This window comes from Dermacentor variabilis, chromosome 2 (genome assembly GCF_050947875.1).
Source record: "Dermacentor variabilis isolate Ectoservices chromosome 2, ASM5094787v1, whole genome shotgun sequence".
Lineage (NCBI taxonomy): Eukaryota > Metazoa > Arthropoda > Arachnida > Ixodida > Ixodidae > Dermacentor > Dermacentor variabilis.
Genome location: NC_134569.1, coordinates 227,809,129 through 227,825,620, shown reverse-complemented (window position 1 = coordinate 227,825,620; position 16,492 = coordinate 227,809,129). Strand labels below are relative to the sequence as shown.

General features: G+C 46.8%; 1 protein-coding gene across 2 annotated transcripts in view; it reads left to right on the top strand.

Annotated features, from left to right (window-relative positions):
- LOC142571209 (longicornsin-like) overlaps nucleotides 1-16,492 on the top strand; it is a 52,887-nt gene that overhangs the window by 15,072 nt on the left and 21,323 nt on the right. The window contains exon 2 of one of the 2 annotated variants that reach the window (XM_075679480.1): nucleotides 2,637-2,681. The exons of the other annotated variant lie outside the window; for it this stretch is intronic. Within the exon in view, the coding sequence (XP_075535595.1) occupies nucleotides 2,637-2,681 (45 nt within the window). The remainder of the gene's footprint in view (nucleotides 1-2,636; nucleotides 2,682-16,492) is intronic. 2 annotated transcript variants of the gene reach the window in all.

Below are 16,492 nucleotides of genomic sequence, written 5' to 3'. Positions count from 1 at the left end.
GCCGTTAGGTAACGCGGGGAATTGCCAGAGCATGTGCGCTAAGGAACAATAAATCTCATTACACTCCGGACAGCTTGAATCGGTGTCTGTGGAGATACGACTGAGAAAGCCCGGCGAGGGGAATGAGCCCGTCCGGAGTGTAACTGACTGAGACCTGTCTAACTTCGGGCGAGGAAGAGGATAGGCCCTTCTACTAAGCCGATAGTGAGAGGTTGTTTCGTGAAAAGTAAGGAGAGGATCGTTATGCTGGATTTCATCCTGTGCCCATCAGGCCTCCGTGCCGCCGCGGCGCGTTAGATCTCGCGCACGGTCATAAGCAAGCTCGTTGAGGTTAGGTATGTTCTGATGAACGTCCGCACCCATATGGGCCGGAAACAAAGAGATGAAGCGAGTGCCGTGGTTCGTTCTCTTTTCCAGAATGGAGGCAGCCTCTCGGGCTAGGTTAGCCGATTCGAAAGCTTTGATGGCCGCTCGTGAGTCTGTGAAAACGTTGGTGCGCGAGGGGTCGGTCGTGGCCAGAACTATCGAGCCGCCTCAAAATTTTTTTTTTAAGTCAAGGAGTCTTTCAAGGGAGCCGAATGTTGGAACAGGGGAGGTGTTCATGCATAGCGGGCCTCTGAAAAGTACAACCACTTGTTAGAGACGTTCCTCCACTAGTATAGGTGCGATACTTGACTGTTGTGGACCTTCATAGACGATTCCGCACTACGACTCGCATTGTATATGACACATAGCCTTTCACAGGATAGAGACAGGAACGTCTTGCTTCCAGAAGCTAAACACGGATATTGTGCACTGATAGAACGAGGCTAAAAAACTGTAAAGTTACCTGGTCAGTATGTCTTGAGATAAAAAACAAATGAGGGTTCCGTTTGTGAGTCGGCGCCGCAACTTTCTTTTTATAGTTAGATGATACCTATGAAAAGACCATCTGCGTGTGATGACTGTTGCTTGTTCATGCTTGCAGCACGCAGTGTTGGAGCTTGCTAACACAGCAGACATCCGCCGCCCGTAGAATTTGTCAAACCCTATTGAAACGCGACAAATGAATTACCAAATCGGACTAAGTTCAGTTTCTTCCAACAGGTTTGCAAAATTTAGCGAGGGTTTCCTTTTAGACAAAATCACTCGTATTAGTGCAACAGCATAACTTGGAAACAAACTGGCGCAGTTGTAATAGAATTTAGGCTTACGCACAGTGTCGGAAGCAGTCGTTCTGCTCAAAGGCTCCAAAACTGAAGCGAGCGCTGTTTGCTGTTGCTTCTAAATTTCATACGAACAAATAAACTGACAACTCAACGCGTTGAATGAAAGGAAACTGAATTCTGGGGCTTTACGTGCCAAAACCACTTTCTGATTATGAGGCACGCCGTAGTGGAGGACTCCAGAAATTTCGACCATCTGGAGTTCTTTAAGTACACGGGTGTTCTCGCATTTCGCCTTCATCGGAATGTGGCCGCCGTGGCCGGTATTTGATCCTGCGACTTCGTGCTTAGCAGCCCAACACCATGGCCAATAGAGCGTGCAAGTGCAGATAGTTTTTTGCTGATTTAAGCATTGGCTTCCTAGCGTAAATCAGAAGTGAAATACATTCGAACATTTTTGAGCTGTTACACTTGTTAAAGCTGGTTTTAAAAATGAATTCTTTTATGAAGAATAACATCGGGTGATTAATTACTGATGTTATTCTTTTTCAGAGAATTTCCCTAAAGATTGTTTCTCTTTAAGCATTTTCAAATTTCCCCACCTTTTTTAGAAGGAAGAAACACTAAATAAAGCACCGACGGCTTTTTTTCGGATATCATTTTTTCAATGTTAAAAAGAACTGGCCCTGTCACTATTCCCCTAGTTACACTTCGACTAAGACGTAAAATTTATGAATTATCGTCTAACATTGACACCAATGAATAATCTCTTGCTGAAGCGCGGTTGAAGTAAGTTCAGTTGGTCACCATAAATCTTACACAAGTGACGCCTGTGGAGCAGGTTATTACAAAGAAGGTTTTCAACGGCTTTCCTGAAATTGACAGGAGTTTCGACTCTGAACCACTTTGCTTTGTTAAAACTGGTGAAGGCATATACTAATTTATATACAACAAAGCTATTCCTGTAATCCTGTTTATTATTTTCTAAAGAACATTTAGGAGTCGGGAAACATGAATTCCAGAGCAAAATATTGTCAATGAAAAGGTTTTAGCTTGTTCAAGTGTTTTAAAACACCGCGTAGCACAGGTATTATTCATCAGAAGCAAATAGTTCTGTCCAATGCGTGTAGTCAATAGGCACTTTAGCATTCTTCATTTCCGTCAGAAAACTTGCGGAAGTCAGAATTTTGTTTAAAACTTCATCAAGCACAGAAAAGATAATGGGTAGTTAATGATTTATGGGATGATTAAGCAAATGTACATTCCGCCCACCCCCGGGAAAGTAGTGATGCGTTATATCCGTCAGGCTTTTCCCTTCGCCGTCCCCTATTGTACGGAGTTGACCACCCTATTTTCTGTTCTTGTTGACTCCCCTACTTTTCTTCGACCGGCTGCTGTGTTTACTTTCTATCGCAGATTTCAAATGTCATCAGCATAATTTTTATTCCTTTTCAGCGAAATATCTAACGCCAACACTAAACTCTATTTCAGGATGTCTAACGGCGGTCATGAGTGAGGAAGCCCATCTGCGCTCACGTGAGTAGCTCACTTAAGCGCTGGCAACGCTAGCGAGTGGTTATATTGTTTATAGCCATTAGAGTGGCACAGTCTGGTAACGTATAACCACGGGCTTCGAAGCCATACTAACTGATTGAGTTGCGAAATAATAGAAATGTTCGTTGGTAGTACACGAGATTATTGACCGGCTTCACTAAATAACAGTCACTAACAGCTCAAGAAACTTATATTACAGGCTGTACCAGAAGCTTAGCAAGTAGCACCTTAGTCAAGTTCAAATTTTACGCAACATGGAAAAATCAATCAGCTTTAATTTCCGTGATTCTTCAGAAAGAGTACTTTCGCTTTTCTGATGTTCGTAATCTGCAATAGCTTTTTTCAATTTACGTCAGCTGCATTTGAACAAGGTAACGACAAGCGGTATTTATTAAGTGACTTTGATTTAACTTCTGTAGTTGTCATTCCGAAACTTTAGTTTCTTTGGCTATATGTGACATACTGCGGTATCGTCCGACTTTGCTATGTGACTCGCTTGCCAAAGTCGCTCACGAGCATGACGGCATGACAATGACTCCATCACCCCGTGACCTATGACAATGGTGGATGGACTTCGATGAAACGACAAAGGCGATATGACAACGGCATGACGGTAATGACGTGGCGATTTTTAAATGATGACGATGGTGTATCAAAGATAGCGTGACTACAATATGAGGAAGACAAGTGCATGACGACGATGACATAACAACCACGGTACGATGACGTCCGGATGACGAAGCTCGAATGACGTTGATAGCTCCACAATGACGGTATGATGACAGTGTGACAATGGGTGAATGATAGTGACTGTCTAACGACGATGGCATGGCAATGGTGGCACAATAATTATTTAATTAATTAGTTTGATTACTTACTTCAATACCTTCAAGGCCCCAGCGGCACGTTACAGAAGGGAGTGGGAAAAAAAGGGTTTTAGTCATAATACAGCAAAAAGAAAACAATACGAAGAACAGCAATAAAAAGCACAAGTTCACACGAAACGCGAGAGCACAGGAGGCAACCAGGCAGATTGTTCAAATACATACTTTTGCGCGGCGGTTTTAAACCAACAAGTATCAGCAATATCGGCAACAGAATTGGGCAGGTTGTTCGAATCGTTGGCCGTCTTCGGTATAAATGAGTAGGAATACGCATTCGTTCGGCAATGTGGAATGCGTACTTTATGGCGATGATCTGTGCGAGGTGATATGAATGATGACTCAGAAAGAAGATCACTTTTTAGTTGGTGATTATTGTAACAAGCCTTGTGAAAAAGTAGCAGTCGGGATAGTTTTCTACGAAGGGTAAGACTAGGAAGGTTCAAGGTACTTTTCATTGCAGTTAGGCTAGCTGTATGAGCGAAGTTGGACAATATAAAAGTCGCGGTGCTATTCTGTACCGATTATAATTGGTTAGTAAATATTTCGAGGACCGGGTGCTATACCGAGCGTGCGTATTCTAATTTAGATCGCACTTGGGTTTTGTGATTATGATTATGATTGAATGACTAAAAAGTGGCGTCGAAGGATCGACGAAGTCAGTATGAAGACCACGGGATGACATTACAGAAGTGACGAAAACCGTAAAATTACAGCGTGGTGACCACAAAATGACATCGATGATTTGACGACGACCGTATGACGATAATGGCATGACGACGAATGTCAAAGTTAGAATGACGACGAGCGAATAATCGCGACAGCATCACGACGACGTTATGATAACGAATGGGTGACGACTGTTGAAGACGACGCATTGACGGTGATGGCATCACAATGATATCAAGACAAAGGTATGAAAGCGAGTGTATGACGGCAATGGCGTGAAGAAGACAGCATCACAACGTCTCTATTGCGACGGCGGCATGACGATGGCATGACGACAGTCGTATGACAAATCTGGTGCGATGATGATGGCACTACTAAGACGGCATAACGATGAAGGTATGACAACAGATGCAAGCTAACGACTGTAGTAAGACAACACTATGACGGTAATGGCACGACAACAGCACCATAACCACGATTGAATGACGACAGCATAAATGCAATATCATTATGACGAAGGGTTGACGTCGATGGAAAGACGAAGGCGGTATGACAACAACTTTATAACGACAGTGGGATTACGTTGGTGCAGTGATGAAGGTGGTAACGCGACAGCGTGACGACGACGACGACATGGCGACAGAGAGAGATCCAAATAAGAGAAATGCAGGGAGGTTAACCAGAGTTAAAGCGCCCAGTTTGCTACCGTGCAACAATGTTGGCGACAATGTTGTGACTACGTCTGTGTGATCACAATGGTGTAACGACGACAACATGAAAAGCGTCAAATTATCATGTTACAATAATGACGTGGCAACAAACGCGATGGCATGACGACAATGGCATGACTGCGGTAAGAGCAAATGGGTTGACTGCAAGTGTATGTCGACAATGGCGTGATGACGACTGCACCATGAAACCTGTATGACGGCAGTGCGTTGGCGACGACGTAACTACCATGACGACATCAATGCGGTGGCGAGACGACAGACGCATTACGAGTGCATGACGATGACGGCGTGAGGACGAGGGCACTAATTTGGCGACGACGCAACAACCACGACCGCATCGCGATCACATACCTATTAGCGGAAGCAGTTAGACAACTGGGCCACTGGATCGGCGCAGGCTGCTTGACGACAGCGGCATGATGAGAGTGAGAACACGAAAGCGGAAAGACGATGATAGAACGACAAAAACAGCGTCACAAATACGAGGTTAAATCAGAGTCTCTGCCCCTGCAATTTTATTAGCTAAAATAAGGTACACACAGGCAATTAGAAATACGCGTACTATTCCACGTACCTTACGCTGTTTTTCCAATAGTCTCCAGACCGGTTTGGACATCTGTCCCATCGAAGCACTAAATTTCAGATGCTCCTGTGATAGAATACGTCCGACTGACTGTGGAACCGTCTCAACTCTTCACAGCCTGTTTGCGAACTTACAACACCACCACCTCAAACTTCTCAAAGCGAGACACTTTTCCCCATACGTGGGCCGATTTTGCTGTGGAAAACGAATCAAAATTTGTTGCTAGTAGGCCGTGGACGTATGAACCACAATCACGATCTTCAACAACTGGCAGCAGCGCCGCGCTGCGGAGCTTCCCGCAGATAAGGCAAGGCCGGTCCAAGTAACGTCTACCACTGCAAATGGATATGTTGACTTCGCAATCAGAGCAGTCATTGACGGACTGAATAAACTTTATTGAAACCAGCAAGAGATGGTGGCTGGGCCTAGGCCTCCCACGTGGGGACGTCGAGGTGTTGCCTCTTCGCCGCCTCGCAGGCCTGCTGAGTCGCCCAGAGTTGGTCGTCAAGGTTGGGGCTACGCAGGGCAGCATGCCATCTCGACGAGAGGGTCGTGGGGTTAGTGTCGGGGTTTTGGTGTGTACAGTCCCAAAGCATGTGTGGAAGTGTGGCTGGCTGTGTCTTGCAGATATGGCACGTGGGATTGGGGTAAATGTCTGGGTAGATCTTGTTATAAAGTTGTAACGAGGGGTAAGTATTGGTTTGTAGCAGGCGGAAAGTTGTAGCCTGCGCTCGGGATAGTTTCTTGTGTGGGCCGGGGAAGGTTCTACGCTCTAAGTAGAAGGACTTCACAAGATCATTGTAGCGTGTCAGGCGATCCCTACTGGTGGGGGCAGCCTCCCCTTCTCCCGCGCGGTTAACTAGGCCTCGCGCTAGGGAGTGGGTAACCTCGTTGAGGTTGGGGAGGTGCTGGTGGACGGTGCCTACATGAGCCGGGAACCAGACGAGTGTAACCTGATGGTCGGTTGAGCGGGGCGCTTGTTGCAAGATGCGCAAGGCTTGGTGTAAAATACGGCCGTTGATATAGTTGATAACGGCGGAGCGGGAGTCAGAGACGATGGTATGGCATGTTGGGTCTAGTGTGGCTAGCGCGATGGCCACTTCTTCAGCTTCCTCAGCGTGTGGGGTTACTAGGCTGATACCATGGTGGAGAGAACCTTCACGCGTGGTGACGGCTGCAAAGCGGGTCATCATCATCATCATCACCCTAGTTACGCCCACTGCAGGGCAAAGGCCTCTCCCATACTTTTCCAACTACCCCGGTCATGTACTAATTGTGGCCATGTGTCCGTGCAAACGTCTTAATGTCATCCGCCCACCTAACTTTCTGCCGCCCCCTGCTACGCTTCCCTTCCCTTGGAATCCAGTCCGTAACCCTTAATGACCATCGGTTATCTTCCCTCCTCATTACATGTCCGGCCCATGCCCATTTCTTTTTCTTGATTTCAACTAAGATGTCATTTACCCGCGTTTGTTGTCTCACCCAATCTGCTCTTTTCTTATCCCTTAACGTTACACCCATCATTCTTCTTTCCATAGCTCGTTGCGTCGTCCTCAATTTCAGCAGAACCCTTTTCGTAAGCCTCCAGGTTTCTGCCCCATATGTGAGTACTGGTAACACACAGCTGTTATACACTTTCCTTTTGAGGGATAGTGGCAACCTGCTGTTCATAATTTGAGAATGCCTGCCAAACGCACCCCAGCCCATTCTTATTCTTCTGGTTATTTCAGTCTCATGATCCGGATCCGTGGTCACTACCTGCCCTAAGTAGATGTATTCCCTTACCACTTCCAGTGCCTCGCTACCTATCGTAAACTGCTGTTCTCTTCCGAGACTGTTAAGCATTACTTTAGTTTTCTGCAGATTAATTTTCAGACCCACACTTCTGCTTTGCCTCTCCAGGTCAGTGAGCATGCATTGCAATTGGTCTCCTGAGTTACGAAGCAAGGCAATATCATCAGCGCATCGCAAGTTGCTAAGGTATTCTCCATCAACTTTTATCCCCAATTCTTCCCACTCCAGGTCTCTGAATACCTCCTGTAAACATGCTGTGAATAGCATTGGAGAGATCGTATCTCCCTGTCTGACGCCTTTCTTTATTGGGATTTTCTTGCTTTCTTTGTGGAGGACTACGGTGGCTGTGGAGCCGCTATAGATATCTCCCAGTATTTTTACATATGGCTCATCTACACCCTGATTCCGTAATGACTCCATGACTGCTGAGGTTTCGACTGAATCAAACGCTTTCTCGTAATCAATGAAAGCTATATATAAGGGTTGGTTATATTCTGCACATTTCTCTGTCACTTGATTGATAATGCGAATATGGTCTATTGTTGAGTAGCCTTTACGGAATCCTGCCTGGTCCTTTGGTTGACAGAAGTCTAAGGTGTTCCTGATTCTATTTGCGATTACCTTAGTAAATACTTTGTAGGCAACGGACAGTAAGCTGATCGGTCTATAATTTTTCAAGTCTTTGGCGTCCCCTTTCTTAAGGATTAGCATTATGTTAGCGTTCTTCCAAGATTCCGGTACGCTCGAAGTCATGAGGCATTGCGTACACAGGGTGGCCAGTTTCTCTAGAACAATCTGACCACCATCCTTCAACAAATCTGCTGTTAGCTGATCCTCCCCAGCTGCCTTCCCCCTTTGCATAGCTCCTAAAGCTTTCCTTACTTCTTCTGGCGTTACCTGTGGGATTTCGAATTCATCGTCGTCGTAGGTGCCACTGGTACTGTATAAATCTCTATAGAACTCCTCAGCCACTTGACCTATCACATCCATATTAGTAACGATATTGCCGGCTTTGTCTCTTAACGCACACATCTGATTCTTGCCTATTTCTAGTTCCTTCTTTACTGTTTTTAGGCTTCCTCCGTTCCTGAGAGCCTGTTCAATTCTATCCATATTATAGTTCCTGATGTCCGCAGTCTTCCGCTTGTTGATTAGCTTAGAAAATTCTGCCAGTTCTATTCTAGCTGTAGGGTTAGAGGCTTTCATACATTGGCGTTTCTTGATCAGATCTTTCTTCTCCTGCGATAGCTTACTGGTTTCCTGTCTAACGGCGTTACCACCGACTTCTATTGCGCACTCATTAATGATGCCGATGAGATTGTCGTACATTGCTTCAACACTAAGGTCCTCTTCCTGAGTTAAAGCCGAATACCTGTTCTGTAGCTTGATCCGGAATTCCTCTAGTTTCCCTCTTACCGCTAACTCATTGACTGGCTTCTTGTGTACCAGTTTCTTCCGTTCCCTCCTCAAGTCTAGGCTAATTCGAGTTCTTACCATCCTATGGTCACTGCAGCGTACCTTGCCGAGCACGGCTACATCTTGTATGATGCCAGGGTTCGCGAAGAGTATGAAGTCGATTTCATTTCTAGTCTCACCATTCGAGCTCCTCCACCTCCACTTTCGGCTAACCCGCTTGCGGAAAAAGGTATTCATTATCCGCATATTATTCTGTTCTGCAAACTCTACTAATAACTCTCCTCTGCTATTCCTTGAGCCTATGCCATATTCCCCCACTGACTTGTCTCCAGCCTGCTTCTTGCCTACCCTGGCATTGAAGTCGCCCATCAGTATAGTGTATTTTGTTTTGACTTTACCCATCGCCGATTCCACGTCTTCATAAATGTTTTCGACTTCCTGGTCATCATGACTGCATGTAGACGCATAGACTTGTACCACCTTCAATTTGTACCTCTTATTAAGTTTCACAACAAGACCTGCCACCCTCTCGTTAATGCTATAGAATTCCTGCATGTTACCAGCTATTTCCTTATTAATCAGGAATCCGACTCCTCGTTCTCGCCTCTCCGCTAAGCCCCGGTAGCACAGTACGTGCCCGCTTTTTAGCACTGTCTATGCTTCTTTTGTCCTCCTAACCTCACTGAGCCCTATTATATCCCATTGACTACCCTCTAATTCCTCCAATAACACGGCTAGGCTCGCCTCACTAGATAACGTTCTAACGTTAAACGTTGCCAGGTTCAGATTCCAATGGCGGCCTGTCCGGAGCCAGGTATTCTTAGCACCCTCTGCAGCGTCACAGATCTGACCCCCGCCGTGGTCAGTTGCTTCGCGGCTGCTGGGGACTGAGGGCCGGGGTTTGATTGTTGTATTCATATAGGAGGTTGTGGCCAAGTACTGCACCAGGGTGGCCAATCCTGCTCTGGTGAGAGAGTGCGTTACCGTTTCTGGTCACCGGGATCAGGCCGCACTCCAGGCCTGTTTGTGCAATTTTCTCAACACACGGTTTTTTTTGTATTTTCCGGTGGAGAATTGCGCGGCACCGGGATTTGAACCACGGTCCTCTTGCACGGGAGGCGGATACTCTACCGGCCCCGCAGGAGTTAAAAAATTAAATTATGGGGTTTTACGTGACAAAACCACTTTCTGATTATGAGGCACGCCGTAGTGGAGGACTCCGGAAATTTTAACCACCTGGGGTTCTTTAACGTGCACCTAATTCTAAGTACACGGGTGTTGTCGCATTTCGCCGCCATCGGAATGCGGCCGCCGTGGCCGGGATTCGATCCCGCGACCTCGGGCTCAGCAGTCTAAAACCATAGCCACTAAGCAACCACGGCGGGTCCCGCAGGAGTTGTGCGCCTCATTTCACCTACAGTGATGCCCTATTTGATCAGTCAAGGTGGACCAATCTGAGCTCGGTTATACCGCACGGACGGCACTCGGCTGGAGAACCTGGTATTTATGACCTGCACATGTGTGGCCATATATAATTGACCATATATATATATATTTTTTGAAGGAGGGTTCCCGTACAGTGATAAAATAAAGGAAAGGACATTAAAAAGAAAAAGAAGAAAGAAGATTTGGGAAAAAAAGGAACATAATAGTTTATTTGAACTCTTGACCCTTGGATGTTGCCCGGAAAGATAGCTCAGTCGGTTGGTTCGTCAGGCCCCAGGTTACTTTCAAGCGCCCTAACTCCTCCTCCGAGCCTCATACTTACTTGGAAAAGGACTGATGTTGTCCGCGATGGTGGTTGGAAGGTATATTTTCTTGGCGAAATGGCCGCCCGAGGAGAAGAGCGAACTTGAGCGGCTTTAGAGACTAGGAAAACTGCCTTAAAATATTTAGACTTGAAGGAAAGCTTCGTTAACAAACTATAACACGGCAATCAGCACTCGAATACGACGAGAGAAATTATTGAGACGTGGAAAACTCCCTTGAAATAAATATGGTTTGCGAGACAAATGCGTGTAAGTATTGAACCTCTTAAAATATGAGGGGGAATATGCGCTCACCGAGAGGTCACCTCCGCACGAGACCACCACCAGGCACCTTACTGAGACGTGGAGGGCTTTGCGGCCAGAAACAAAGTCCCCCATTCCCGTCTGCCAAGAGCAGAAAACGTGTTTTTCCGATCGCTCAAGGTTGCGCGTACTTAGTGTAACTCTAGCGTCTAGGAAAAGCTTAAACAGGTGCGAGGGCGGCACGCATAGCGTGGGAAGCTAGCCACCAGAGTAACTATCTCAGGGACTGCTGCTGACGAGAGCGAAATACCTTCGTGTAATTATAATAGCGCTAATAGGACTATTTTCGAAAAAAAAGGAAACGGCCCAGAGGGCTATACTACGAGAGCTATGACTGATAATTTTCTATACATATATATATATATATATATATATATATATATATATATATATATATATATATATATATATATATATATCATCTATGGGAGCGCATGCGCGCGCTGTTGCTTTGTCTCTGCGTGTAGTAGTTAAGAGAGCCAGTTTAAGGGCGGAGAAGAAGGAAGGAAAGGAAAGTCTCTGAAGCAAAATTGCAGCGCCGTGGTTTTAAAGCGCACCCGGGGTAGAGAAACGGAAGGCGATATAAGCGTGCGTGGCCATGATACACACACGACAAACTGCCTTAAATATTTAGACATAAGGGAAAGCTTCGCTAACAAACGATAGCACAGCAATCAGCTCTCGAATATAATTATAACCCTAATAATAACTGTAAATATTCCTGTCATCTATGGGATCTAATGCGCGCGCTGTTGCTTTGTCTGTGCGTGTAGTAGTAAAGAGAGCCAGTTTAAAGGCGGAAAAGGAAGGAAAGGAAAGCAAAATTGCAGCGCCGTGGTTTTAAAGCGCACCCGTGGTAGAGAAACGGAAGGCGATATAAGCGTGCGTGGCCATGATACGCACACAACAAACTGCCTTAACATATTTAGACTTGAGGGAAACCTTCGTTAACAACGATAGCACAGCAATCAGCACTCTAATATAATTATAACCCTAATAATAATTGTAAATATTCATCTCATCTATGGGATCTAATGCGCACGCTGTTGCTTTGTCTCTTCGTGTAGTAGTTAAGAGAGCCAGTTTAAAGGCGGAGAAGAAGGAAGCAAAGGAAAGCAAAATTGCAGCGCCGTGGTTTTAAAGCGCACCCGTGGTAGAGAAACGAAAGGCGATAAAAGCGTGCGTGGCCATGATACGCACAGGACAGACTGCCTTAGAATATTTAGACTTAAGGGAAAGCTTCCTTAAACTATAACACGGCAATCAGCACTCGAATATGACGAGAGAAATTATTGAGACGTGAAAACTCCCTTGAAACAAATATGGTTTGCGAGACAAATGCGTGTAAGTATTGAACCTCTTAAAAGATGAGGGGAAATATGCGCTCACCGAGAGGTCACAGTCCGCACGAGACCACCACCAGGTACGTTACTGAGACGTGGAGGGCTTTGCGGCCGGAAACAAAGCCCCCCATTCCCGTCTGCCAAGAGCAGAAAACGTGTTTTTCCGATCGCTCAAGGTTGCGCGTACTTAGTGTAACTCTAGCGTCTAGGAAGAGCTTAAACAGGTGCGAGGGCGGCACGCATAGCGTGGGAAGCTAGCCGCCAGAGTAACTATCTCAGGGACTGCTGCTGACGAGAGCGAAATACCGTGGGGATATTCGGCGGCGTCGACGAAACTCACACCGTCGTGGCGAGTAAGGGATTTGGTGAGAACCGTGGCACGTGCTGTGCGACGTGCGTAGTTGTATTCGGGGTGCATGTTTCTGGGGATAGGATCGGCGTGAATCCAAGCTCGTATGGTGGAGGGGATCTGGTGCTTATGGCCGTGCTGACGGTGGTAGGTGATACCGTGCGAGGTGAGGATATGGCGACCCGTCGCTGTGAGAGTGAGTCTCTCCAGCTGAGAGCGACGTTGGGCCTCGATGAGCTCGTCCAGTGTGTTGTGGACGCCTAGTTGAAGGAGGAGGTCAGTGCTGGTGCAACCGGGGATGCCGAGGGCTTGTTTATAGACACCGCGTATAAGTATGTTGATCTTGGTTTGTTCAGCCTTGTACCAGTTTAGATACGCAGCAACGTAGGTGATGTGGCAAATTACGAATGACTGGATTAATCGGAGCAGATTATCCTCTTTCATACCCTCACGGCGGTTGGAGACCCGCTTCAAAAGTCTCATGGTGTTGGCTGTATTCATCTTGATTTTGGAGAGGGCCATGCCATTCGCTCCGTTCGCCTCTATGAGCAAGCCGAGCACACGGATATTGGTGACGAGGGGTATGGGGCTGCCATCCATGAGATGAAGCGCAATGTCCTCGTAATGGCGTTTAGCGGTGGAGTATTTTGGACGGCGGCCACGGAGAGTAGGCCTGTAGAGAAGGAGTTCGGACTTCGCAGGGGAGCAGCGAAGCCCCGTGCCTTGGATATAGGTCTCGACTGTTTCAATGGCGGATTGTAGTGCCGTTTCTTTTTCGCCGTCACTGCCTTTGTGGGCCCATATGATTAAATCGTCAGCGTATATGGTGTGGGTGACACCGTCCCCTTGCTGCAACTCCTTGGCAAGATCGATCATGACAAGATTAAAAAGCATTGGGGAGATAACGAAGCCCTGGGGAGTTCCCGCGCTGCCCAAAGTCTGGGCGTCGGAGCGGAGATCCCCCACCGAAAAGAAGGCCGTGCGATTAGACAGAAAGTCTCTGACGTAATTATAAGCGCGCGCACCGATATTAAGGCGTGAGATGCGGTCAAGAATGATGGAATGGGCTATGCTGTCAAATGCTTTTTCGAGGTCGAGGCCGAGTATAGCTTTAGTAGTACGTGTTCTATCTTCTTGTATATGGTGCTTAAGTTGTAGCATGACGTCTTGGGTCGACAGGTGGGCCCGCAAGCCAATGACAGAGTGAGGATACGCTGCAGTGTCTTCCAGATGGGTGTTAATTCGCGTGAGGAAGGCATGCTCCATAACCTTTCCCACACATGCGGTTAGTGAGATGGAGCGAAGATGATCGAGGCTAGAAGGTTTGCCAGGTTTCGGAATAAGGATGACCTTTGCTGTTTGCCAGGCCGGCGGAATGGCACCATTATGCCAGCAGTCATTGATATAATCTGTCAGGTGGGTGACGGAGGCATCATCCAGATTACGGAGGGCTTTGTTAGTGACCCCATCGGGCCCAGGGGCAGAACGGCTGTTTAATTTATGCAGGGCGGCTTGGATCTCAGCGACACTAAAGTCTTCGTCCAGTGGGGGGTTGGGGGCGCCGGTGTAGGAGCCGTGAGATTGCACTGGGCCCACGGGGAGATACTTGTTGGTGAGTTAGTCTAATACTTGGGCTCGGCCCTGTTTCTTCCTTTCTGTATAGAGAAGTTTAGTGAGGCGATCTTGTTGGGAAGAGCGGGTGGCTTGACTATCGAGGAGGTGTTTGAGAAGCTTCCAAGAAGAGGGACAATGGATCTGTCCGTCAGCAGTATTGCACAGTTCAGTCCACTGCTGACGGCTGAGAGTGAGGCAATGGGCTTCGATTTCCTTATTAAGGAGTGCAGCGGTGGCGTAGAGCTAGAACACCCGCCTCGCGTGCAAGAGGTCCGTGGTTCGAATCCCGCTGCCGGCAATTTTCCACCGGATTAAAAAAAATCCGCGTGTTGCTAAAATTGCACAAACAGGCCTGGAGTGTGGCCTGACCCCGGTGACCAGAACCGGTAACGCACTCCCTCACCAGAGCAGGATTGGATACCCTGGTGCAGTACTTGGCCACAACCTCCTACATGAACACAACAATCAAACCCCGACCCTCAGTCCCCAGCAGCTCCGAACCAACTGAACACGGCGGCGGTCAGACCTGCGACGCAGCAGAGGGTGCTAAGAATCACTGGCTCCGGACAGGTCGCCATTGGAATATGAACCTGGCAACGTTTAACGCTGGAACGTTATCTAGTGAGTCGAGTCTAGCAGTGCTATTGGAGGAATTAGAGAGCGGTAAATGGTATATAATAGGGCTCTGTGAAGTTAGGAGGCCAAAAGAAGCATATACAATGCTAAAAAGCTGGCACGTCCGGGGCTTAGCGGAGAGACGAGAAATAGGAGTCGGACTCCTGATTAATAAGAATATAGCTGGTAACATACAGGAACTCTATAGCATTAACGAGAGGGTGGCAGGTCTTGTTGTGAAACTTAATAAGAGGTACAAAATGAAGATTGTACAGGTCTACGCCCCTACATCCAGTCATGATGACCAGGAAGTCGAAAGCTTCTATGAAGACGTGGAATCGGCGATGGGTGGAGTGAAAACTAAATACACTATACTAATGGGCGACTTTAATGCCAAGGTAGGCAAGAAGCAGGCTGGAGACAAGGCAGTGGGGGAATATGGCATAGGCACTAGGAATAGCAGGGGAGAGTTATTAGTAGAGTTTGCGGAACAGAATAATATGAGGATAATGAATACCTTCTTCCGCAAGCGGGACAGCCGAAAGTGGACCTGGAGGAGCCCGAACGGCGAGACTAGAAATGAAATAGACTTCATACTCTGCGCTAACCCCGGCATCATACAAGATGTGGACGTGCTCGGCAAGGTGCGCTGCAGTGACCACAGCATGGTAAGAACTCGAATTAGCCTAGACCTGAGGAGGGAATGTTAGAAACTGGTACATAAGAAGCCGATTAATGAGTTAGCGGTAAGAGGCAAAATAGAGGAATTGCAGATCAAGCTACACAACAGGTATTCGGCTTTAACTCCGGAACAGGACCTTAGTGTTGAAGCAATGAACGACAATCTTGTGGGCATCATTAAGGAATGTGCAATGGAAGTCGGTGGTAACTCCGTTAGGCAGGATACCAGCAAACTATCGCAGGAGACGAAAGATCTCATCAAGAAACGCCAATGTATGAAAGCATCTAACCCTACAGCTAGAATAGAACTGGCAGAACTTTCGAAGTTATTCAACAAGCGTAAGACAGCTGACATAAGGAAGTATAATATGGATAGAATTGAACATGCTCTCAGAAACGGAGGAAGCCTAAAAACAGTGGAGAAGAAACTAGGAATTGGCAAGAATCAGAAGTATGCGTTAAGAGACAAAGCCCACAATATCATTACTAATATGGATGAGATAGTTCAAGTGGCTGAGGACTTCTATAGAGATTTATACAGTACCATTGGCACCCTCGACGATAATGGAAGAGAAATTAGTCCAGAGGAATTCGAAATACCAAAGGTAACGCCGGAAGAAGTAAAGAAAGCCTTGGCAGATATGCAAAGGGGTAAGGCAGCTGGGGAGGATCAGGTAACAACAGATTTGTTGAAGGATGGTGGACAGATTGTTCTAGGGAAACTGGCCACCCTGTATACGCAATGCCTCATGACCTCGAGCGTACCGGAATCTTGGAAGAACGCAAACATAATCCTAATCCATAAGAAAGGGGACGCCGAAGACTTGAAAAATTACAGACCGATCAGCTTACTGTCCACTGCCTACAACCTATTTACTCAGGTAATCGCAAATAGAATCAGGAACAGCTTAGACTTCTGTCAAGCAAAGGACCAGGCAGGATTCCGTAAAGGCTACTCAACAAAAGATCATTTTCACACTATCAATCAGGTGATAGAGAAATGTGCGGAGTATAACCAACCCTTATATATAGCTTTCATTGATTA